Consider the following 25,736-nt stretch of genomic DNA (forward strand, 5'->3'; position numbering starts at 1 on the left):
TTGTCTCTCATATCACTATTCCTGGTATATGTTATAAAGGATTTATTAAAGCTTTTTTTTAAAAGAAGGATTTCAATTTAGAAAAAGAAAAAAGTGATATTGATTGCTTTCTACTATGGCAAAGAAAATTTAGAGCTTGCATAAAATTGAGAATTTAGAATTATTGTTTTAGATAATGCTTGTCTATCAGAGGGGTCATACCCAAGATGTCTCTTCTCCTTTTGGAAGTTATAGTGTGTTTAAATAGCCTGGCATTTCCAAGGGAAGCCAAAGATCTTTTCCTCTTTTACAGCCTGCTATATCCTTTTGAGGCCAAAAAGAACAAGAGGGTCATTGCCACTTCAGCCTCCTCCCTGTTTGTTCCTTCATGCTGACCACTCAGATACCAAAACCCTGTATTGGCTTAACATTTGGGCCTGGAACATCTGGAAAATGGTCAGAGAGGGAGAGGAGGAGGCAGAAGAAAGAGACTGTTGCATTTTGTTTCACCAGGTGCTAGGAGGAAGCAACATTAGCCTTTTTGATATGGGAGGCAAATTCTGTGGGCCCTGGAGTTAGGCTTCAACAATTGAAGAGGTCAAAGGACAGCTGAGTGGGGTCAGTAAGACACCACAGGGTGTATTTTGTTACTTAGTAAAAGGAGCAGCCTCCTAAAACCTTAAAGGATTCTCTTGAAAATCTGTGTTGTGAAAAGGTTTTATGAGTCTCATGGCAAAAACTCCTGATTTATCTAAGGAATGCTTGCTTTTGTCTAATGGAAGGATAATCCTTACCAAATGTTGCCAAGGACTATAAGAGTCAATGTATGTCTGAAAGAACAGTTTGGGTTTAAAGTGTACTTTGCTTTCCAAAATGTTTATCATTTTAATGTTCTGTCTCAGTGAAGAATGTCATACCGTTGAATGTCATACCACCTTTTCTTTTATTAGAGTAGAAAGCAAGGGAAGGAGGCATAGATAAGGGTACACCTACATTAACTTAAAATTTATTCTACATGCTTTTGATCTTACCTAACACAGAACTCTAAAAGGTTATCTTTAGGTTTAACTTATTTATAAAGGGAAGACATTGCACATTAAGTATGTTTCTGCCTGACAGTTGTTTTTTAACCCAGAGCCTCATGCATCTATACAACCAGTGTTCCACTATTTTGCACACCCATCTCTGACTTTCAGACTTTTTAAATTTGTTGTTGATTGCTGTTAAAAGGGGGTATCCATTGGTGGTTAGCCTTAAATCGTACCTTTCTTGCCATTTTGTAGTAGTAAAACAAAAATCAATGTCAGTCAGGAATAGATTATGCTATTGTGCGGCTCAGTTCTAGAGCACTTGCCTAGCATATGTGAGACCCTGTTCAGTCCCTCGTACTTGGAGGAAAAGGCAGCAATGTAATAATTTTCTCTTTGAAAAAACATGCACAAAGGGCAAAACATCCTCATGCTGTGAAAGCTGTTTCTAGTAGTTCATGCCCTCAAGAGACCACTTAGAGAATTGTGCATACCTTTGAAAGGCGTTAGCCACCTGGCAGAGAGTGAAAGGGGACAGTGAGAGAGATTTAGCAGTGTCTGTTATTCTAGCTTATACATTATATACACACGCATATATAGAAAGAAACTACAAAGTGTATGGCAAAAAAATAGATAAAATTACGAGTGGTTATGAGTTATGAGTGTTATAGGTTTTGTAAAACATTATCTTACTAAATTATGAATTGACATTTTGTTATGGTTATAGTTAATCTATTTATTAACTTTGTGTGAATATGGGGTTTTTTCTAATCCTTTTTAAATGATTACTACTTCTGTTATAGTAGAATATTTGTAAATGTAAGGCATAGCATGCAGGGTGCTCTTTTTCTATCTTCTCAAGGTTAAAGCTCCTTTCAACAACTAATTTAGAAGCCTAAGTGTAGTGACTGATAATTGCCAAGAGAAAACCTGCAGCTGTTAAGTAGCATTGAAATTGTGGCAAAACTGACAAATACAATTAGCAACCTTAATAAGATAAGAAGATGGGAAGATAGACAGATGACAGAGTGGGGAGATTGAAGGCACAGGAGCAACAACCATACAAGGACAGAATGTTCCATTGCTTTGAATTTCCAGCACCTTTTCTTTTGAGCTCATCTCCTTCTTTCAGTAGCCTCTGAATTATAGCAGAATATGTGTGTTTCACAAATTGTGTAATTCAGATCCATTTGTAAATCCCCCAACTCATATCTGATTCAAAAGAAGCAGCTGTTTGGTGGTAGCAACCAAGAAAAACAATCAAATTTTAGTGATTGTAAAGCCACTTGACTTGCAGTGTTTTGAAAGTCAATTTTAAGTGTGCTTTACTGTCATTATGGTGAGTGGAAATTTCTTTTTCTCTCCTGTCAGTCTTGCAATTCTTAGTCACCCAAGTGCATTACAAAGAAGACCCTGTTTCTGGATTTAATGGCCTACCATTACCCAAAACACTACACACACACACACACACACACACACACACACACACACACACACACAGATACACAGACACACACACATACACACTACATGCCTTTAATGTGTTATTACTAATTATGTTTATCTGATTAATGTCCATGACCCAAGATCCAAATAATCTTAGGAAATGAAATGAGAATAGGTAAATAATCCACGTAAGTGTTAATATAAAAGCTAAGATTATAATAGCCCTTTCCCACTATGCTTTTTAAAGTATCAACTAAAATTTGGAGCTGGGATGTAGCTCAGTGACAAAGCACTTGCCTAGCAAGTGCAACGTCCTGGGTTCAATACCCAGTACCAAAAAAGAAAACACAAAAAAAAATACAGCTAAAAAAACCTAAAATTTGGAAACATACTTTTAGTAGTTTCATTTATTTAAAGTTTACTCTGTTTGAGAAATTTGTTTTTGTGGGCTTTTTTTTTTTTTTTTTTTTTTTTTTTGGCCAGTCCTGAGGCTTGAACTAAGGGCCTGAGCACTGTCCCTGGCTTCCTTCTGCTCAAGGTTAACACTCTACCTCTTGAGCCACAGCGCCATTTCTGGCTTTTTCTGTTTATGTTGTACTTAGGAATCAAATCCATGGCTTCATGCATGCTAAGCAAGCACTCTACCGCTAAGCCACATTCCCAGCCCCTGTTTCATATGTTTTATGCAGATTTTAATGATTATAGTGACAAATCCCCAGAAGTTTATTCTCTGAAACCATAGAGACCCTGAAATCTCTCTGTGACAGTCATGATGAATGTGGTGAACCATGTGTTGGAAGCATTTCTCATTATTTAATGGTGTTTTTGTTTTGTTTTGTTTTGTTTTGTTTTGTTTTGACCAGTCCTGGGACTTGGACTCAGGACCTGAGTACTGTCCCTGGCTTCTTTTTGCTCAAGGCTAGCACTCTGCCACTTGAGTCACAGCGCCACTTCTGGCCATTTTCTATATATGTGGTGCTGGGGAATTGAACCCAGGGCCTCATGTATACAGGGCAAGCACTCTTGCCACTAGGCCATATCCCCAGCCCTTATTTAATGTTTTCTGTTCTGGTCTATTGACTATTGCCCCTGTTGAAAAATTGGTCTCTGGTGACATGGTAGAGGTCACATGTTGCCTATTATTGTTTTGTTTCTTTGATCTTATACAGGGATGCTTCTGGTAATTGTACTAGCTCCAGATAGCTTTGACAAGATGTGTTTATTTTACAGAAGAATTTCTGGCATTTCAAAGAAGAAAGTAAAGATTTCTAGTCATAATGTGTGACCCTTTGTTACAAAAGTAAAATAACATTGTACTTCATCTTGTAATTAGGAGTTTTTAATAATTATAATGAAACTATTAGGCATATCATAGTATTATCAGAAGATATTGCTATCTGTAAGCACATTCCTAAATTAAATTAAATTATGCAGCTGGGTTTTTATTTTGCTGTCTAAAGTACTTTCAGCATCAGAAGTTGTCAAAACTAATTAATTCCAGCCTAAATGTACAGAACTATTTATAGAAGTTGAAATTTTCATTCTCTAAAGATTTTCAGCAAGGAGGATGAATAAAAATTAAATAAAACACTTTGTTTTGAATGAATGATTAGTCTTGTGTATTTTTGGAATGTGCTTGGAAGATAGTATCTCTTCAGACCTGCTTAATATGAAATTGGATAAGACACATAAAAACTCCATCTAGTCATCTTTTTTTTCAAATTTTTATTATCAAACTGATTTACAGAGAGGTTACAGTTTCATACATTAGGCATTGGATACATTACTTGTACTGTTTGTTACCTCGTCCCTCATACCCCCCTCCCTCCATCTATTCATCTTTTTACTCAATTGTAGTTTTAAAACAAAAACTAGTTTGCCCCCAAACTCACAATTTAATGGAGTTACAAAATACTAATACCAACTAATATAAATAATTAAAATGGCAATTTAAGAGTAAATGGGGTTGGGACATATCTGAGTGGTTAGCCTTACTAAGTAGATGAATAATAAATAAATGGTATAAAAGCACAAGAGAACCCAGGTGCCAGTGGCTTAATGACTGTAGTCTCCTACCTACTCAGGAGGCTGAGATCTGAGGATCACAGTTTGAAGCCAGCCTGGACAGGGAAATCCATGAGACTCCTATCTCTGGTTAACCAGCAAAAAGCCAGAAGTGGGGCTGTGGCTCAAGTGGTAGAGCGCAAGCCTTGAGTGAAAAAGCTAAGGGACAGCACGCAAGCCCCAAATACAAGCTCCAGGACCAACGTATATGCGCGCGCACGTGCACACACACACACACACACACGCACACACATGCACACACAGGAGGGAAATATGAATGTGCACTTGTTTTTAATTTTGGATTATAGATTCTATGAGTTTTCTTTTGTTTTGTTTTGCTGGGGGGCGGGTTGTAGGGTTGTTGGGGTTTTTTGGTTTTTGGGTTTGTTTTTTTGGGGGGGGTTGTTTTGGTCAGCCGAGGGGGCTGTCCCTCAGCTCTTTTTGCTCAAGATTAGTGCTCTACCACTTTTGATCCATAGATCCACCTCTAGTTTTCTAGTGACTAATTGGAGATAAGAGTCTCATAGACTTTCTTGTCTGGGCTAGCTTCGAACTGCCATCCTCAGATCTCTTGAGTAGTTAGTATTACAGACATGGGCCACCAGCAGCTGGCTTCTATGAGAACTTTTAAGAACAATGTTTGTATAGGGATTACACATTATCACTCTCATCATTGAAAAAAAAGTTATCCAGTTCTAGGAATTGAATCCAAAGACTTATAAGCATATGGCTAGCCACAATACTCATTGGTGAATAATTTAAAAAATAGAGAAGATGTTATCAGTAATGCATTAACACGTAGCTTTCTTACACAATCAAAGCATTGTATTGCCGTAAGGAATATTAACAGTCTACTGTATATATTCATTTGACAAGTGAAGAAACTGAATTTGAGAAAGGTAAAATGATTCACTCAAAGTTACATCATGAGGGACACAGCCAGTTCTGAGTTCTTAGAACTTAAATTTATATCTCCTAGTCATTATATATACACTAAAGTTCCACTGTCTAATATGCTAGCCACATCACATATGTATTTACTTAAATTACAATGAAATAAAATTTAAAATTTAGTTTGGCAGTCTTATAAGCCATATTTCAACTGCCAAATGTGCCTTCTGACTACCATATATCGGACAGTAGATATATAGATCATTTCTTTCATCTCAGAAAATTCTATTGGGTGTCACTGCTCTTGGTGTCAAAGATCATCCCATCATTTGCTCTGTAGTGCAGCTTTTGGAGCTTTTTACCTTGATTGTCATTTCTGGCCAGAACTGTACCCTGGAACCTACTTACTGCCCAAATCATTGAAGGGGGTGCATCTTTACTTAGTACCCTTAATAGTTCCAACATTTGAAAACTGGATGACCCTGGCTGCTTGCAGAAGCCAGATCCGTTGCCCTCTACTCTTGTCCCTCATTTGGAATCCACTTGTTCTTTTATAGTTACACTTATTTTTTTTCCTTTATACTTTTTTGTCAGTTGTGGGACTTGAACCCAGGGCCTGGGCACACTTTCTGAAGTGTTTTGCTCAAAGCTAGTGATCTACCAACTGGTACACAGCTCCACTTCCAGTTTTTAGGTGGTTAATTGAAGGTAAGATCTCACAGACAATTCTGCCTGGGCTGGTTTTGAATCATAATCCTCAAATCTCAGATTCCTGAGCCCCAGCTCTCAACACTTTAAATTGAAGTTTCTCTAGTGATTTGGCTAGACTGACTGCATCTTTTGGCAGCAGTGTTTCTTGGTGGTGTCTGTGCTTCATATTGTTTCCCTTTGAGCTCACAGAGTCTCACTGTCTCTCTTGTAAGGTGGTTAAGCTGGATTTGTGGGTTCAAGAAGAGAGTCTGATATTTCCATTATGTAGTTCTCTATCAGTCTTTTACCTGATGGTTTCATTTATCATCACTGTTATGAATATTTCATTAGCAGTTGCAAAGTGGTCATTTTTTGTGCTTTTATTAGCTGTAATTTTCCATTAAAAATATTAATCATTCTCTGTCGACCAAGACTATTTGGTTACATTGGAGTGTAGGACAGGAAGAACAGGGTAAATGTAATTCTTTTCTTTTATTCTCCAGTAGTATTTAATGAATTAAGTGGTTTGTTTTTGTTTTTTATTTTTCTAAGAGGCACTTCTTTTTTTCCTTTGAAAAGTAAAATTAATTTTAAATACACTTAAGGCAATTACCTACATTCTCTCTCTTTGTCTCTGTCTCTGTCTCTCTGTCTCTCTCCCTTTCTCCCTCTCTCACTCTCTCTCCTTCTCCACCCTCCCTTCCCCCCAGTCCTGGGGCTTGGACTCAGGGATGGAACACTGTCCCCAGCCCCTCTGTGCTCAAGCCTAGCACTCTACCTCTAGAGCCACAGCACCACTTGTGGCTTTTTCTGTTTAAATGGTGCTGAGGGCTTTGTGCATGCTAGGTGAGTGCTCTACCACTAAGTAACATCCTCAGCCCCCATGCATTCTCTTTTATGTCCAGTTTGTCTCATCTTCAGCACATGAGAGTCCTTCATGTGGACCTTGATGTGGACCATGTCCTGGTTCTTAATATTATGTTGTTTCTCCTTTCCATTTGCAAGAGAAAAGGAAAATGACAGGCTGTAGCAGTATTTGCTAGCACCTATTTCCCAAGCTGCTTTTCTTCACTTTTTTATCCATCCTTTCTAAACTCACCAGAGATGGAAGCTACCTTCCCCCATTTTCAGTCTCTTTTACAGCAAGAGGATAAAGACAAAAGCAGAAAAGTGCCCAATCACAATATTGTGCTGCAGAAAGAGGCGTACTGTTTACGATCTTTCTTTTTTTAATTTAATTTATTTATTAATTGAACACAATTTTTTTTGACAAGGTGTGTGCAAAAGGGGTACAGTTACATAGTAGGGCAGTGTGTACATTTCTTGTGATATCTTATGCCCTGTTTTTCTATCCCTTCTCTAGGTCAGGTAGACATATATACAATATAAAATGTATCAAGAACATATACAGTACCCACGTGGCCAAGCCCAAGAAAATTCTCCTAGGGCTCTAAATGTAATGTTGATATTAGACAATATGTCGACAGTAGTCTTATATGAACGTACATACATAGCTTTTGAGCTATTGTATTCCAGTGAAAGGTCAATTTTTGACCTTTATATGTTGAGTAACTTTGGTTTTAGTTACATACTGTTGGGTCGCTGCCCCAATCCTGTGGGAAATACCATGTGACAAGCAGTTTTTGGTTTCACACACCTGGTCTCTACTGTCTCTCCATCTCCCTTTTTTAACAGTCATATATCAGGGAGATCATGCCCCTTTGTTTTCTGTGTTCTAGGCTTGTCTCACTCAACATTATTTGTTCAAGTTCTGACCATTTCCCTGCGAATAACAATATTTCACCATTCCTAATCGCTATGTAGTATTCCATTGTGTATAGGTGCCATATTTTTGGATCCATTCATCTGTGGAGGGGCATCTGGGTTGTTTCCATATTTTGGCTATTGTGAATTGTGCCATGATAAACATCGAAGTACAAATGTCTTTTTGATATCTTGGGACTTGCTGTTTAGGATAGATGCTTAGGAGTGGTATGGCTGGGTCATAGGGTAGGTCTATATTGAGCTTTTTGAGAAACCTCCATACTGTTCTCCAAAGTGGTTGTACTAATTTGCACTCCCACCAACAATGGAGAAGGGTTCCTCTTTCCTCGAACCCCCTCCAGCATTTGTTGTTGCCTGAGTTCAGAGTATAGGCCATTCTAACTGGGGTGAGGTGGTATCTCAGGGTTATTTTTATTTGCATTTCCTTTACTACCAGGGATGTTGAACATTTCCTCATATGTTTCTTTGCCATTTTTATTTCTTCTCTTGTGAAGTCTCTCTTTAGCTCCTTTGCCCATTTCCTAATAGGTTTATTAGCCTTAGAGGGGCTTAGGTTTTTGAGTTCTCTGTAGATGACAGATATTAGGCCTTTGTTGCTGTGCTGGTAAAGATCCTTTCCCATATGGTTGGCTGTCTTTCTGTTTTGGTGGCAATGTCCCTAGCTGTGCAGAAAATTTTTAATTTGTAGTAGTTCCATTTGTCGAGTCTCTCCCCTATTTGTTGTGCCCCTGGGACTATATACAGGAAGTTCCTTCCTGTGCCTATAAGTTCTAGCATCCTTCCTACTCTGTCCTTCAGTAGTTTCAAGGATTCAGGTTTGATATTGAGGTCCTTGATCCATTTTGAGTTGATCTTGGTACATGGTGATAGGCTTGGGTCTGCTTTGAGATTTCTGCATATGGCTGCCCAGTTCTCCCAGCACCAGTAGTTGATGAGGCTATGTTTATTCCATTGTATCTCTTTAGCTCCTTTGTCGAATATCAGCTAACTGTAAGAGTGCAGTTTTATTTCTGGATCTTCAATTCTAATCCATTGGTCTTCCGGTCTGTTTTTATACCAATACCAGGCTGTTTTTGTTATGATGGCCCTATAGTAGAGCTTGAAGTCTGGTATTGTAATACTACCTTCACTGCTTTTTTTGCCTAGAATTGCTTTGGCTATTCTAGGTCTTTTGCTGTTCCATATGAATTTATGGGTTGCCTTTTCTATTTCAGTGAAGAATGTGACTGGGATTTTGATAGGTATTGCATTGAATTTGTATAACAATTTGGGCAATATGGCCATTTTCACTATATTGATTCTGCCTACCCATGAGCATGGGAGGTCTTTCCATCTCCTTGTGTCTTCTTTGATTTCCCTTATTAGATTTCTATAGTTCTCATTAAATAGGTCCGTCACGTCCGTGGTTAAGTTGATCCCTAGGTACTTTATTATTCTTTTTTTGGCTACTGTAAATGAAATTGTTTCCATAATTTCCTTTTCTGTTTGTACATTGCTGGTGTACAGAAAAGCTGCTGACTTTTGTGGATTGATTTTGTATCCTGCTACTTTGCCAAAATGGTTTATTAGGTGTAGGAGTTTCGGACTGAGTTTTTTGGGTCCTTCAGATATAAGATCATGTCGTCTGCGAATAGGGTTAATTTGATTTCTTCCTTGCCGATGTGGATCCCTTTGATGTCCTCCTCTTGCCTTATTGCTATGGCTAGGGATTCCAGCACTATGTTGAAAAGAAGTGGGGAGAACGGGCATCCTTGTCTTGTTCCTGAGTTTAGGGGGAATGATTTAAGTTTCTCTCCATTTAATATGATGTTAGCAGATGGTCTGTTGTATATGGCTTTTATTGTTTTGAGGAATGTTCCATCTATTCCTGTTCTCTCCAAAGCTTTTAATAAGTATGGATGTTTTATTTTGTCAAAGGCTTTTTGGGCATCGACTGAGATAACAATGTGATTCTTGATTTTAGTTCCGTTTATGTGGTGAATTACGTTGATTGATTTACGGATGTTGAACCATCCTTGTGACTGTGGGATGAAGCCTACTTGGTCATGATGTATAATTTTCTTGATCAGTTTCTGGATCCTGTTAGCTAATATATTATTGAGGAGCTTTGCGTCTGTGTTCATTAGTGATATTGATCTGTAGTTCTCTTTTTTTGTTGGGTCTTTGCTTGGTTTGGGAATGAGTATGTTATTAGCTTCATAGAATGAGCTGGGGATTTCTCCCTCTGTTTCCATTTCGTGGAAGAGTTTGAGGAGTATTGGTATTAGCTCCTCACTAAAGGTTTTATAAAATTCGTTGGTGAATCCATCTGGGCCTGGGCTTTTCTTTGTTGGGAGGTTCTTGATTACCCCCTATATCTCACTGTAAGTTATTGGTTTATTTAGTTGATTTATTTCTTCTTGGTTCAGTTTGGGAAGTTTATTCTTCTCTAAGAATTGATCCATTTCTGTAAAATTATTGTTTTTTAGTGAGTAGAGGTTCTGGAAATAGCTCCTTATGATTGTTTGAATATCATGTGTACTTGTTGTAATTTTTCCGGTGGAGTCCCTGATTTTACATATATGAGCCTCTTCTCTTCTTTTTTTTGTAAGTCTTGCGAGGGGTCTGTCAATTTTATTTATTTTCTCAAAGAAGCAGCTTTTAGTCTTATTTATTTGTTGAATGGTCTTTCTATTTTCAACCAGATTTATCTCTTCTTTAATCTTTGTGATCTCTCTCCTCCTAGTCATTTTAGATTCGATCATTTCTTGTTTCTCCAGGTGTTTTAGTTTCATCGTGAGGGTATTCACCTGCTCTGCTTCCATTCTTTTAATGTGAGTGCTGAGGGCAATGATCTTGCCCCTCAGTACTGCCTTAGCTGTGTCCCATAGGTTTTCTTTGTCATTGTGGCTTATGAATTCGTTGATTTCATCTTTAATTTGGTCTGTGGCCCAAGTATTGGATAACAGTGTGGGGTTTAGCCTCCAAGAACGTGTATAGCCTCTGTGGTAACCGTTGTTATTGAGGGTTACCTTTAATACACTGTGATCAGATATAATACATGGGATGACGTCAATACTTTTGTATTTGCTGAGGTTCTTTGTGTGCGCTATGACATGGTCTATTTTGGAGTATGATCCATGGGATGCTGAGAAGAAGGTGTATTGGGTCTCTGTAGGATGGAAGATTCTGTTATAGATCTGTCAGATCCATTTGGGATATGGTGTTACTTAGGTCCTCAGCTCCCTTGCTAATCCTCTGGGTGTTGGATCTGTCTCTTGGAGAGAGTGGGGTCTTAAAGTCTCCCACTATAATTGTGTTTGCGTCCATCTTGTTCTGTAATTCTGTGAGAATTTGCTTGACATATGTAGGGCCTCTTTTTGTTCGGTGAGTATACATTTATCACTGTGATGTCTTGATTCTGGATTTTTCCTTGTATTAAAATGTAGTGTCCTTCTTTGTCTTTTTGAGTTGATTTTAATGAGCAGTCCAGCTTGTCTGAGATCAGGATGGCTACACCTGCCGTTTTGGTAGGTGCATTTGCTTGGAAGATCTTGCTCCTTCCTTTCATTCGTAGCCTGTTTTTGTCCCCTGCTGTAAGGTGGGTCTCTTGTAGACAACAGATGCCAACTTTCTGTTTGCGGATCCATTCTGCCAGTCTGCTCCTCTTAATCGGAGAGTTTATACTGTTTATATTCAAAGAGATCAAGGATAAGAGTGTTTTTTCTCCTTCCATTTTCTTGTTGGGCTGTTTTTTCCTTTTTTTTTTTTTTCTTGTCTTTAGTGAGCTGCTCTTTCTGTTGCGCTCTGGCTATTGTAGTTTCTTTCTGTTTCTGTCTGCGTGTCCTGTACGATTTCTGTTGTGTGGGATTCCCCTCTTTAGAATTCGCTGTAGGGCTGGTTTTTTATTCACATACTCCTTTAGATCCTCTTTGCTATGGAAAGATCTGGTTTTCCCTTCGAATGTCAACTCCAACTTTGCTGGATATTTAATCCTAGGTTGCATATTGTTGGCCTGTAGAACTTGGATGGTGTTCTTCCACTCACTTCGCGCTTGCTAGGTTTGTGTGGAGAGGTCTGCTGTTATTCGGATCCTCTTCCCATTGTAGTAAATTTCTTTCTTCACTTTGGCTGCATTCAGAATTTGCTCTTTATTCTTGAGATCTGAAGTCTTGAATATTATGTGCCTTCGGGTGGCTTTTCTGGGGTCTGGCCTGCCAGGTGTCCTATAGGCTTTGGTTACCTGGATGGGGTCCCCTGTGAGATTGGGGAAGTTTTCTGCAATAACTTTATTGAAAATATGATGAAGCCCTCTGCTCTGGTATTCGGCTCCTTCTTCTATTCCAATTATGCACAGATTATATCTCTTGTCTTTGTCCACTAGTTCCTGGATTAGTCTGCCCTGAAGCTTCACCGTTTCTTGGAGTGTGGTCATTTTCTGGTTCTTGTCGGTTGCTTCATCATCCAAGAGAGAGATTCTGGATTCCATATGGTCAATTCTTTGTGCTGTGGATTCAATTGCAGAGTTTATGGATGTCAGAGAACTATTTTTGGTTGTCAGATCAGCTCTGGTACTGGAAATTTCTTCCTATAAAGAGTTGTATTTTAAATCTATTTTTTCATGCATTTCCCCTCTCAGGATGTTAAGATCTTCTTTAACGGAGGTTTGCATTGTATCCATTTTTGCTTCCATTTCTTTCTTGGCTTCCTGGTTGTCCTTCAAGACTTCCACTCTAAACTCCTGGAATTGTTTTCTGATTTCGTTTCTGAGGCTTTCCATCATTTCTGTTAACATGGCCTCATTTGCTTTTTTATTCTCCATCTACTCTTCAGTCGTGCTGCTTTTTGGAGCTGGTGAGTTGGCTTGCCCTTTGATGAACTGTGTTATATTTCTTTGTGATTTGTGCATCTGGAGATCTGTTGCTAGCTTCCCTGGTTTGGTTTTTTGCTGGTTCCCACTGGTCCGTCAGTGGGAGCCTTGAGTCCTGGTGTTCTGGCTCTGGGTTTGGGTTTGGCTGTTGAACCTTGTTTCCCAATGGGTGAGCGTGACCTTCTCAGTTGTTGCTGAGGTGGTCACTTTCCCTGCTTTCCGGTAGGGTCTGTGTCTTTCTCTGTGGGACAGTGTCCTGCCGCTGTGTCGTGCTAACCCTAGCATGTCTCTGGTGGGGGTTTGCTGGTCCCTGATTCAGCGTGGCGTGGAGGCTTATTTCTTCTTTGGTTCTTTTTTCCACTCTGTATCTTGGTCAGAGGCGCTTACCTCTCAGGCAATTCGCCTTCCTGTGTGGACTGCTCCGGGGCCGGTGTTGTACGAAATGCGCCAAACTGAGTGGGCAGGGGCTGATGGAGAGCTCTGCCCTCCTGTGTAGGCGCACCTAGCAGAGCGGGCGCTGTCGCCGGGGGCCCCGCCCACCTGTGTGCTGTGCGCCCACTACAACGGGTGCTGCCGCTGTGTCCCCACCCACCTGAGCGGGGTACACCTACCAGAGCGAGCCCCGGGTTGTTGGGTTGTGCTTGCGCCCTCCCGGAGTCTACTGTGGGGAGCGGTATGTGTGGGACCCAGTGGGATCAACTGTCTGGGTGCGGGTTAGCGCCCTCAGACTGCGCCTCCGCTGCGAGAGGGGGGGCGTGATCAGGTCCATGTGTCCCTGCTGTGCTGGTATTGCCCACCAGCGCCTGTGATTTTAGTTGTAAAGTCCACGAGGTCCAGGCGCCTCAGGTGGGGCTTGCACTGCCTGCCTCCCCAGCCCCTGTTGGGAAGGGGGCGGGGCCGGGGCAGAGCCGGTGCAGCCAGTTCAAGCTCCTTGGCGGCCTTGGGGCTGCTCTGCCCTTCCCCTGCTAATCTCCAGTGACTTCCCAGAGCCTGATAGGGCCTTCCCGCCTGATTTAGGGGTTCTTTGTTTCCTCGGGGTGGGGAGGGGGAGGGAGGGAGATCTAGCTTCTTTGTAGGGTTTGGGTCTCTGATAGCTGGTCTCCCGTTGGGGGAGGGGGTAGTGGGGGACTCACTGGCCCTGGATTGTGTGTGTGTCCCACACCGCCGTTGGTCCTTCGGGGGTGGAGTGCTGTGGTGTGGCGAAAGGTCGTGGTGGCATCCCCAGCTATCCCCTTCTGCACCACTGGGTTCCCCAGCTGCTTACATCCTTTCCCGGTGTGGACCCGAACTTCCCATCACTGCCGTCTCTGTGTGTCTTGGTCCGCACTCTCCCTGGTGTCCGTGGAGTCCCACTGTTTGGACTCTGTGCTCCCAGTGTGAGTTTTCAGCCGTCGGTCTGCCGATCACCAGGTCCCCTTTCCCAGCCTGGCCCTGTTCGGGCCAGGGTGGGCTGGTGAAGGGAGGGTGCCCATGTAGGTTTTTGGCTCTTCTTTTTTGCTCCTTTTTGTTTTCCTGCATTTCTCCACTGCTTCTGGATGCTGGTTTTGCTGGGTTCTTGATGGGGTGTTGGGTGCTGGAGTTCCCAGCTCGCTATTCAGTTGGAGCGAGTCGGGGTGTCTCCCTACTGTGGTGGCGCCATCTTCCTCCCGGTTTACCATCTTTCTTAGGCTTCCCTCAATATCACAAAAGAATTTATTAGTATCTCAAAGGTCTGTATAATAGCATAACAAGGGCTGGGAATATGGCCTAGTGGCAAGAGTGCTTGCTTTGTATACATGAAGCCCTGGGTTTGATTCCCCAGCACCACATGTATAGAAAATATCCAGAAGTGGCGCTGTGGATCAAGTGGCAGAGTGCTAGCCTTGAGCAAAAAGGAAGCCAGGGAGAGTGCTCAGGCCCTGAGTCCAAGTCCCAGGACCGGAAAAAAAATAATAATAATAATAATAGCATAACAAAACATTTTATGCAATTTGTTCTTTAAAGTAAACATTGAAAATGCTATAATGCTGTCTCAAACCCAGTCAGTTAGGTACATACAATAAGTTAGTTTATAATGGAACTCATAAGTCTGTTATCTTGTTACATTTGATTTAATGACTAATTCTGAAAAGTATTTCTCCATCTTCTAAAGTTATAACAGGTGCTGTGCTGTCTCAGGCAGCACCTTATCATTCAGAGAAAAGAAGGGCTGGCAGTCTCGGTAGCTAATGCCAACAATGGCAGTAACTCTATATTTAGAGTATGGTATATGCTATGTAGGACATAATATACTAAGCTCCCTTTGAACTCCATCCATTTTGGGGTAACTTTGAGCTGTCCAAGGTAGACCTTCATAGTTAGCAGTAAAGAAGTCAGGTGTCACATCTATACTCCTTTATGTTATCATATTTTAATGCCAAGATATATTGTTATTTTAAATAGACAACTTCCTGTTACTCTTCCAAGCCTAAATAGGGAATGAATACTTCCCTTTGTTTTCATCAAATGCATCTCCTATGATGTTTAAACTACATTGCCCATTTTTATGTTGATTTAGTTTTCATGTTGATTTTCATTTTTTATTTAGACCAATATTTATTTGCTTTAGATATAGGTAAGTGTGTATATCTGTCCTGTTATTCACTTAATTATGAGAATATGAGATTGTGTAAGTCTTCATGTGATTCAAGTGGCAGTTTTAGCTCTGAATGGAAAAGGCCAAGTGAAAGCACAAGGTCTTGAGATCAAGACACAATACCAGCACCAATAATAATAATAATAATAATAATAGTCTTGAAATGAAATTTTCCAGGGTTGAACCTATAGTAAAGTACAGGAGTTGTTGTATAAGTAAGTACTGAGTTCTAGCTCCATTCTTTACTATCTGACTGGTAGTAAGCAGGTCATTTAGCATCTCCATGACTCAGGTCTTTGATTGTGAAGTAAAGGAAAGTTCATATCTAATTCAGAATCCTAAGGATGATCTAAAATGATTCTTATAAACTACTTAGTATACTGTTGAATAATTTATAAAACTAGCCCAAAAATTCTCAATTTTTATTATCATAATCTCTTTAAACTCATAAAAATTATGGAAGACTTATTGAAGCTTTATATAGGCTATGTGTATTAGAAATTTAAACTCGTTGACTTTGTAAATATTGATTTTTAAAAATTAATAATAGGTACTATAGGCTCATGCTTGTATTCCTAGTTACTCAGGAGGCTAAGATCTGAGGATCATAGTTCAAAGCCATCCCAACATGAGATTCTTATGTCCATTAACCACAAAGTAAAAGAAAAAAGCCAGAAGTAGAGCTGTGGCTCAAGTGGTAGAGCACTAGTCTTAAGCAAAAATGGACAAGGAAAGTGCCCAGAATATTAGTTAAAGCCCCAGGACTGGTACAGAAAAAATTAATAATTCACTATGTATTAACATAAATAACTTACTTTATGGAAAATAATTACTTTTTTTTAAAAAAGCATGAGTAGAATAGGCCCATCTGCTTTTGCATTCTGTAATCTTGTAGTATCACATATCACACCAGTTCTGGAAAATTCCACTTTATACACAGAAAAGAATAAGAGTTGGGGGGGAACCCAAATAATATTCTAATAATAGTTTGAAAATGGTTGTAACTTCAGGGGCCCCTGAAAAAGTTTTGGGGACCCTGGACCACTTGAGAATTGTTACATATAGTAAGTTATAACTGTTGTTATTCATAGGCATGAAAATTTTGTACTACACAAGTATCAGTCTAAAAACACTGATGGATCAGTATTGCTTTACTGGTTGGAGAGCCTTGACTTTGTTACTGTTGAATTCTTTTCCAGATTATTTTTCAAAGGCTTTAGACTTTTTCTTTTTTTTTTTTTCCTTGCCAGTCCTGGGGCATGGACTTAAGGCCTAAGCACTGTCCCTGGCTTCTTTTTGCTCAAGGCTAGCACTCTACCACTTGAGCCACAGTACCACTTCCAGTTTTTTCTGTTTATGTGATGCTGAGGAATCAAATCCAAGGCTTCATGCATGCTAGACAAGCACTGTACCACTAACCCACATTCCCAGCCAAGGCTTTAGACTTTTAAAACACCAAGTGATAGGACAGGGAATGTAGCTTAATAGTAGTGCTTGCTTAGCAAGCATGAAGCCTTGGGTTCGATTCCTCAGTACCACACAAACAGAAAAAGCCACAAAAGTGGCGCTGTGGCTCAAATGGTTGAGTGCTAGCCTTTAGCACACAGAGGCTCAGGGACAGAGGCAGGCCTTGAGTTCAACTCCCAGGACCAGCAAAAAACCCAAAAACAACAAAATACCCGAGGGATATAACAACAGAGGACTGGAGGCATGACTTAGTGGTAGAGCTCCAGTCTAGCAAGGGAAACGCTAATTTCAAACTCCAGTACATTAAAAAAAAAAAAAAAAACTATAGTATGTTGGGCAGGAGGTATAACTTAAGTAGTAGAGGCCAGCCATAAGCAGGAAAGCAGAAGGAGAGCTTTAGCCCCTAAATTCCAGCTGTAGAACTGGCACACAAACACATACATACATACACACACATACATACACACAAAACACAGCTGTTTTAAGAATACATTTTATAAATACATACCTTAAGATATAGCTAGAAGCCTAGCGAGTCCCAGTGTCTCACACCTGCTGTAAATCTAGCTATTCAAGAGGCTGAGATCTGAAGTTCAAAGCTAGCCTAGGCAAGAAAGTCCATGATACTCTTATCTCCAATAAAGTACTCTGAAAAAGTCGGAAATGGTGCTGTGACTCGAACAGTAGAGCACAAAGAGACTCAGGGACAGTGCTCGGGCCCTGAGTTCAAGTCCTGGGACCAGCCCCTCCCCACCCCCAATAAAAGATATAGCTTGATAGGTGTATGTAGTTCATATGTACTGTGCATGTACTTTTGAAGATATTTAGCCAATAATTTTTTTTATCAATTTTCTCCTTTATTCCTTTTTTAAAGCTTCCCATTTAAGAAAGAAAAGGTGTGCTTCAGATTTTCTTTATATACCTGTGCAAGGGGTTTCAATTCAATATGTAAATTTATGATGACAAACTATTTCGATTCAGTGTCACCCTTTTTTCATTCTTTCCCCCCTTTATCTCCTACCAGCCTCTCAAATTACCTAGTTCCATTTTGACATACATCCAATGATCACTCTGACTGTGTTTTCTCACCACTTGTCTTGCCCATGTAGGCCATGGGGAATTCATATGCTGGGCAACTGAAATCTGCTCGCTTTGAAGAAGCACTGCACAACTCCATAGAAGCCTCTCTCCGATGTAGTAGTGTGGTACCACGGCCAATTTTTTCCCAGCTCTATTTGGACCCTGACCAGCTTCCTTTCTCATCTGCAGGTAAGTTTCTAGACTCCTTTTTTTTTTTTAAAGTGGTAATTCTGAGTTTCAGAAGTTCTAAATAAATAAATAAGCTAATCTCTTTTCTGCAAATATATTGTTCAGAATTATGAAGTTTTCTTCTGATTATTTTTCTTTTTCTGTTTTTTTTCTTTATTGTCAAAGTGAAGTGCAGAGGGATTACAGTCTCATATGAAATGATTATTTTTCCAAAACTATAATTTTTAAATTCTCTATCATTTCTTTGCTTACCCAGATGTCAAACCCAAGGTAGAAGATCTGGATAAAGATCTGGTACACCGCTACACTCAAAATGGCAGTCTGGATTTTTCTAACAATCTAGCAGTTAACGACATGGAAGATGATGAAGATGATGAAGAAATGTCTGATTCTAACAGCCCTCCAATTCCCTATTCACAGAAACCTGCCCCAGAAGGATCTTGCACTACAGATGGTGGGTTTCAACTTTGTTTTCTTCTTTGCTATTTTTCCTCCCATACTGTGTCTGGCCTGTTACTCAGCATTCTATGTGGTGCTGAAGGCTGGAAGCTAGTGCTATGGAAAGGAATGTGTGGTTAGGTTCTAAACAGCATGCATCTACAACAGAGACAGTTATTGCCATCCATATTATAGAAACTGAGATTCACAACTGAAGGGATGAATCCTTTATTCAGAGGGTCTGGACAAACAGAAATCTAGATACAGGTCAGAGTTTTTCCAGTACTCCATGTACTTTCTGCAAGAATGCTACTCTTGGGCTAGGGTTATGGCTCAGTGGAAGAATATTTGCTTAGCATACTCAAAGCTCTGGATTTCATTCTTAGCACTACAGTAAAAATAAAATGTTACTAAGGAACCTCTTAAATGTTCTCTCTTGTTCTTTTTTTTTCCACTTATCTCCCTAAACAATAATAGAGATTATAAATGTAAATTTTTATCTCTACAGTATAAAAAGGCAAGTAGTTTGGAAGTCTCATTTTATTTGTCTCAACCTTCACTTCCAAAATTTTAACCATATTTGTAATAAGAAAATGTTTTTCTAACATTTTTGTGTTTTATGGTTTTGATTCACAACAAATAGTTTTTTCTTTCCTCCACTCAGTTTTGTAAAAATATTTTATTGTCTTTAGTTGCACAAAAGAGTTACCATTCAACAAAAGAGTTTATTTTTAAAAACATCTGTGTAATTACTACATGGGTTTTACTTTATCTAGATTAGCCAGACTGCATTTGTTACCCAGATTGGCATCATCCTGGGGTGATGTCAATGCATGTAAATCTTGAAGAGACATGGAATGGGAAAGGGATAGAATTTCAGGCTACTCTTCTTCTAAAGCCTGAAGCACAAATAATTTGGGATAAACTAAATATTCACATATAAAAAAGAAAGTTTAGGGTTTCACATTCTATTGGTGTCTCTTTTTCCCCTGAGGAATATGATAACCAAAAAGAGATCAAAATCTCCAAAACGTAAATAATTCTACCAGCTGGTCTGTGCCTTGTTCTCTTCAGTAGATACTATTGCTGCTCTTTCAATAAGGCTGGCCTCTATGTTGTTTCCAATTTATGACTGCTTTATTTTGCCTACACTAAATATACTATATCAAGTCATACACTATTGGTGTAATACCAGCCTTTAAACCTGGAAAGGTATGGGAGATATCATATTTTTCTGCTTACTTGCTTTATGGCTATTGGTATGTCTTCTATTCAGTTGAGTAGTCAACTCTTATTTACCAAAGTAACAAAGTACAAGTCAAAAATAGTGTTGTAAAGTAGTGTTGGATTCTCATTGAAAAACTCATTATATTGCAAGAATTAAATAGAATCGCAATAAAAGCTTTAGGGGATAATTTTGAAATAATCAAATTTTATACCAAAATATGGAGGAGAGGTTTCTCTACCTCTTTGTGACCTAAGTATGCTTTTAATTTTCCTCTTAAGTATCATGTGCTGTTGTTATTTACAACTAGGTATGGAAAGGTGTTTTGTGCCCACCAAAGTATAAAAACTGTGACCTAAAGATAGCAAGCAATTTCTCAAAGTTAAAAACATGCGAACATGAGAAATATTTGGGTTGGGTAGTCATTATTTTAAAGATAGTTCATCGTTTCTAAGAACAACGGAGATTGAAATTTCAAGATAATCTAAAAACACTAATTAAGCCCATCACTTAGATTCCTGCATCAACTACTTTTCATTCTTATAATTAGCTGTCTTATTTGGTTTTCCCTTGTAAATGACTCTAAAAAGTTATAGTATGCATAGTTCTTTCAGTTTGCCTAGTTCTATGTTCTAAGAATGACTTGGTACCAGCAAAAGGGAGAGCAGCAATAAAGTTTTTCTTTCAAAAAGTGGCATTGTAATAGGACAAACCACCTTCCCTTCTTGGGAAATCCTCTATTTACCTAAGGCTTAAAGAAAGGTAAAGCTATTTTTAGAGGCAATTTAGATAAGCAGATATTTAACACCTGTAAGGGTTACCATTCTGATGTAAATTTTGGTTGTTAATTTCTTATGTAAATTATTGCAATAGCCTAGGTCCCTGTCCTGCTGAGAAGCAGTTGATTGTCTGAAGGGGGTGAAGGCTAACTAAGTTTTAGGCATCCAAATACTGATTTAATTACTTTAGTTTGTGTTTACTGCTGTTTCAGTAAACTTTTCCTTCTCTCTTTTATTTACTTAGTTACCTTCAAGTTGGAGATAATTGGGGAATGCAAAATTGTCTCTGTGAAGTGAAAACCTTGTCTATTTTCTTAAGAAAATGCAGATGAAGTTTATAACGAAGAGCCCTCTACCCCCATTCCCCCTACACTTTTTAATTAAAACCATTTGTTAGGGCAACATCAGTATTACTGCCAGAAAATGAAATTATTTCAGAGACATGTTTAGAAAAGAAGTTTTCTGTATACACAGCTAAACAGTTTATCTTTTCCCGTGTATTGTTAGGAACAGTCTTAGACCCTTCCTGAAGCATGATCTTCTGGTAGTTCCTCAAGAATTATCACCTCAGCTTTTCACAGTTGTTTTAGATATAATTTAGAATTTCCCTGCAGAAAAATAACAAAGGTTTTTCTTTTTTATTTAGTTTGAAGTGTTGATAATCTGATGTACTTATAATGTGAGAATATATAATTCTATATGTACTCTACATATAATAATGTGATATTGAAATACCACATCTTATGGATCCTGTATCTACCAGCTCTTCCTTACAGACAGTCTAGTTTCCATTTTTAAAAAGATAATATTGCTCTTAGCACAATGATTTTCTTTCTTGGAGATCTCTGATTATATATGTCATTAACTGAGCTGAGAGTTTTGGGGAAATCAGTAAATAGATGTCTACAATAAACCCATTGCAAATCTTGGAATAACCACAAACTGAATTTTAAAAACTTTTCCTGAATTTGTAACCATTTTTGTCCTTGAATTTATTTCTTCCTGACCCTGCTCTAAAAACAGCTTTTGCCTTCTCCTCTCTACTACACTCTTTCTTCTTAATTAAAAAGTGTTGGTTGGTTGGCAAGTAACTAGAAGGAAGGAATATAAAACAGGACTATTTTATTTATACAGCTGATTTCATGCTTTCAAGAAAAGTTTTTAATTTACGGAAAAATTGAAAAAAGTAGTAGCTGCCACACATCCCCATATTTCCTCCTATTAATATCTCAGTATAGTAGATATATTTATTACAATTAAGGAACTAGTCTTGATAAGTTTTAATTACATTTTTTATAATTAATAATTGATTTTATAATTAATTTAAAATGATACGTTTTATAAGTTTATGTTTATACTTTCTTTGGCTTCCTTAGTTTGTGCCTAATGTCTTCCTTCTGCTTAGGGATTCCATTTAGAATACTAATTAGATTTAGTTGTTATGCTTCCTTAGCTGGCACATTTTCTAGACTTGTATTTTTTTTTCTATCATGCTGGCAGTTTTAGGAGTACTAATCAGGTGTATCATAGGAGACTCCTACTGGAATTGGATGCATTTCTCCTTACTAAACTGAGACTATGGGTTTGGATGAAAAAGATGACAGTTAAAATGCCATTTTCATCACATTAGAACATCACTAGAACTTGTGACTGTGAGTGTTGATTGACTTTGGTCACCTGAACTGATGTCTCCTCTCTTTTTCTCCCCAATTCTGCTATGGACAAATGCCCAGCCCACACTGATGGGCTCAGAATTAAGCTCTATAATTTTGAGGGCCATGTCTGCATAAACTATTTAAATTTAACTCCTGGGAATTCACCTCTCCTCTCCATATTTATTAATTTATACTTGCTTACTTATATCATTATGGAATCATGGATACTTATTTTATATTGGGATTGTAATCCAATACTACTTGTTTTTCTTACTCAAAGGCTTAGAGTTTCAGACATTCAGACTCTTTCTGTTGATTATTGTACCTCTTTTATAAACTTCCATTGTTGTGAGATTGGTGTGTTTTTTTAATGAAATAGGGAAAATTTCTCTTTTCACTTTCTTGAGTGCCTACTGCAATAAGTTTTAAGAGAAGGTTAGAAAACATGCTTTTCATAAAGTACAGTTGTTCAATTTTTATTACTTGCAATTTCTAGATATCCTTGTATTATAGTAAATGGGAAACCTCAAGGAATGAAATAATTTTTTAAAAAAGTTTCTCTTCATTTAAGTGGACTGAGTGATTTTCATTTTACCACAGAAATAACACTGAAATAATCCTTTGTCCCTAAAAAAAAATTCATTTTCTTCAGGCAGTCATAGTCCACACTGTGTCTTTTCTTTTCTTTGTTTTACTATGCCCCTAGCTATGTAAGCCCCAAACCAAAATTATACTTTCTCCTCTTCATCTGGAGCAATGTGTTGCTTGAGAAATATCATCAAAAATGTCTGGACATGGTTTACATCTGTGGCTTTCAAAAACTTGACTTTTTAAAAATTTTTTGAGGTAGAATCTTGACAGGTTGCTCAGGCTGACCTTGAACTCCAGGGTTCAAATAATCCCCCTGCCTCTCACTCCTAGGTAGCTGAGACCTAAATAACATCTTGAATTTTAAGAATTAATTGCCAAGTATGAGATAGGTAGATGCTGACATAATTCATGGCTGGCAAGTGCTAGAGTATCAAGTGCCCACAGAAAGCAGCCTGCAAAGAGCAGGAAAGGTCATAAGGTGGTTGAATCAGAGATGTCTTTTCCCCTTGAATGAGCACCTCACTGGCAGCTAAGACCTGGCTCAGGTCCCCCTGTTTTTGGTTTGTGGGTATTTGACCTTAGGGTATTTTCTTAACCTTTCTGGGCCATTTTCTCATTTACATATTAAAGAGGCCAGAATAAGTTAATGTTCTCCAGTCCTTGAGTCACAAATCTCTTTTAGAAGTTTAGAAACTTTTGAACTTCTCAGGATTATTTTTCTTTCTTTCTTTTTTGTTTGGTCCTGGGGCTTGAACTCCTCTGGGTCTGGGGGCTGTCCCTGAGCTCTGGAGCTCAAGGCTAGTGCTCTGCCACTTGAGCCATAGTGCCACTTCCAGTTTTCTGGTGACTAATTGGAGATAAGTCTCACTGACTTTCCTGCCTGCTTGGCTTTCAACTGCTATCCTCAGATGTCAGCCTCCTGAGTAGCTAACAGTCATGAGCCACTGGTGCCTGGCACTCCTCAGGAATTTTAAAATTAATAATGTTTTATTACTGCCTGGCCTGATTTTAAGACTTGATTTTAAGTAGAAATATTTCCTTTAGATTAGCATATTATATTATTAAGATTAATGCTACATCAGAAAAAATGTCTAAGATTCATTAATTGCTATTTGCTTGAATAAGAAAAGGAATGTTTTATTGAAAATTTCAAAATAAACTATTACACTTTGTTTTAGGGGAGCCAAATATACTTAAGTATTTTCCAGCATTTATAAAAGTCAAGGGGGGTTGAAGATGTAGTTCAGTGGTAGAGCACTGGTTTAGCATGCACAAGGGCCTAACATTCTAGAACCACAAAAAAGTAATAATAATAGAGTAAATAAAAATAAAAATGAGTCAACATCTACTTTTCTAGTGTTGGGAATTGAAACCAGGGCCTTATAGTTTACTACTGACTTCTACCCCTAAACCCCCAAATCTATACTCTGCAAAGTTTTGGAATTTCTGCAATTTAGGATTTAAAAGATACATAAATTTATTTATTTATAATTTCTGTATATTTTCTGTGTGCTTTGAGAAAGTTTTAGACTGCTGCCTGCTGAAACTTGAACTTGATAGTGTTTTACTCATTTGTAAAAAGCCAAACATTTTTATAATCACTAATTTTTTTACCTTTATAACTTTAGTTTTTTGGTGTATTAGAAACATATTAGTGCATTTATAAGTCTGAAGAGTGAGTGTAGAGAATTACTTTAACTTCCATATCTAGCCACAAGCATATTTAGATGCATTTGTAAAATTACTTGCTGTTTGTTAGTATAATCAGTGTTCCCCTGAGCTTCCCATCTTTAACCAGTTTACTCCATTGTACTCCATTATAAATTAAGCAGTGTACATATATATATATATTTCACTTACAATTTCCATTTCTCTTGGAGCACCTTACTTAATCCTTGAAATTTGTGATAACTACTTGTTGAGCAATGATAATCACAAGGTTCCATATAACTGTTGATGCTCTAAAAAGCTTGTAGTTAATTGTATGTTGGTGCAGGCTTGTGGTTTCCATCCAGCCACACTTTCTTTATACAGACAGAGTGGCTATGTTTTAAAAAGGTTGGATCACAATTTCTTAGTGACAGAGGCAGCTTCCCTAAAGCACTCTTCCTTTCATAGACAACCATAGACTTCTCATTACCCCTATACGTTTTAGAAAGATATTTCACATGTTGTGCCTTTTGTAGTAAGTCATACTTTGAATTGAGTTGCTACATCTTGAAGGAAATAAGTTTTTAGGTTTGTTGTCCATATGGAAATTAGAACTTCTTTGATTTAATAGCACTCTTTTTAGTACTTTAAAATGCCTCCTAGAGTGTGGTGACTTTGGGTCACTCTATTATGCCCTGATCAGACTAGCAACTAAGGAAAGTGAGTTTTTCTAACATGCCTTAAAAATACTATGGTTTGATCCAAACACCCACTTTTTCTTTAGCTATTGTGGTAAGGTGTTTTCTCTTTTGTTTTGTTTTGTGGGGTTTTTTGTTTGTTTGTTTGTTTTACTTTTATACTAAGGCAGCATCTTTTTTTTTTCTTTTTTCCTTTTAATGTTGCAACTTTTTCTCTTAAGCTGTGATAGTGATGGTAACTTGATGCCTTTGAATTTGTTCAGCTTACTGGGAACCAGCCAGCATCTGATCAGAAGTATTACATAAACTCTTTCCTTAACTGTTAAAAGGTACTCCAATGATATTGCTCCTTGGGTTTGTAACATTGAGACTGAACTTTTCACTCCCTTGCCGCAGCTGCCTTCACTTTATGTGATGAAACTACTCATTTACTTTCTGTGTAAGGAAATACTGCCTGAGGATGTCTCATATTTGTTTTTCAGTGTGGATGTTGTCAGTGTCTCTGTGCATATGAAAGTGTTGTGCATAGTTTATTGATGTTGGATTGCTTGTTTTGTTTTCTGTTCTCCTTAGCTCTGTGTTAGCACTGGTTGAGCTTTAATTGTCTCCTTAGCCAAT

General features: G+C 38.4%; 1 protein-coding gene across 7 annotated transcripts in view; it reads left to right on the plus strand.

Moving 5' to 3' along the window:
- The window catches only part of Greb1l (GREB1 like retinoic acid receptor coactivator), a 245,621-nt gene that overhangs the window by 128,968 nt on the left and 90,917 nt on the right, over window positions 1-25,736 (plus strand). For all 7 annotated transcript variants that reach the window (XM_048363113.1, XM_048363116.1, XM_048363115.1 and 4 more), the window contains 2 exons: window positions 17,923-18,082; window positions 18,339-18,536. In XM_048363113.1, the coding sequence (XP_048219070.1) occupies window positions 17,926-18,082; window positions 18,339-18,536 (355 nt within the window). In that variant the 5' untranslated portion in view covers window positions 17,923-17,925. The remainder of the gene's footprint in view (window positions 1-17,922; window positions 18,083-18,338; window positions 18,537-25,736) is intronic.

Source organism: Perognathus longimembris, chromosome 15 (genome assembly GCF_023159225.1).
Source record: "Perognathus longimembris pacificus isolate PPM17 chromosome 15, ASM2315922v1, whole genome shotgun sequence".
Taxonomy (NCBI): Eukaryota; Metazoa; Chordata; class Mammalia; order Rodentia; family Heteromyidae; genus Perognathus; species Perognathus longimembris.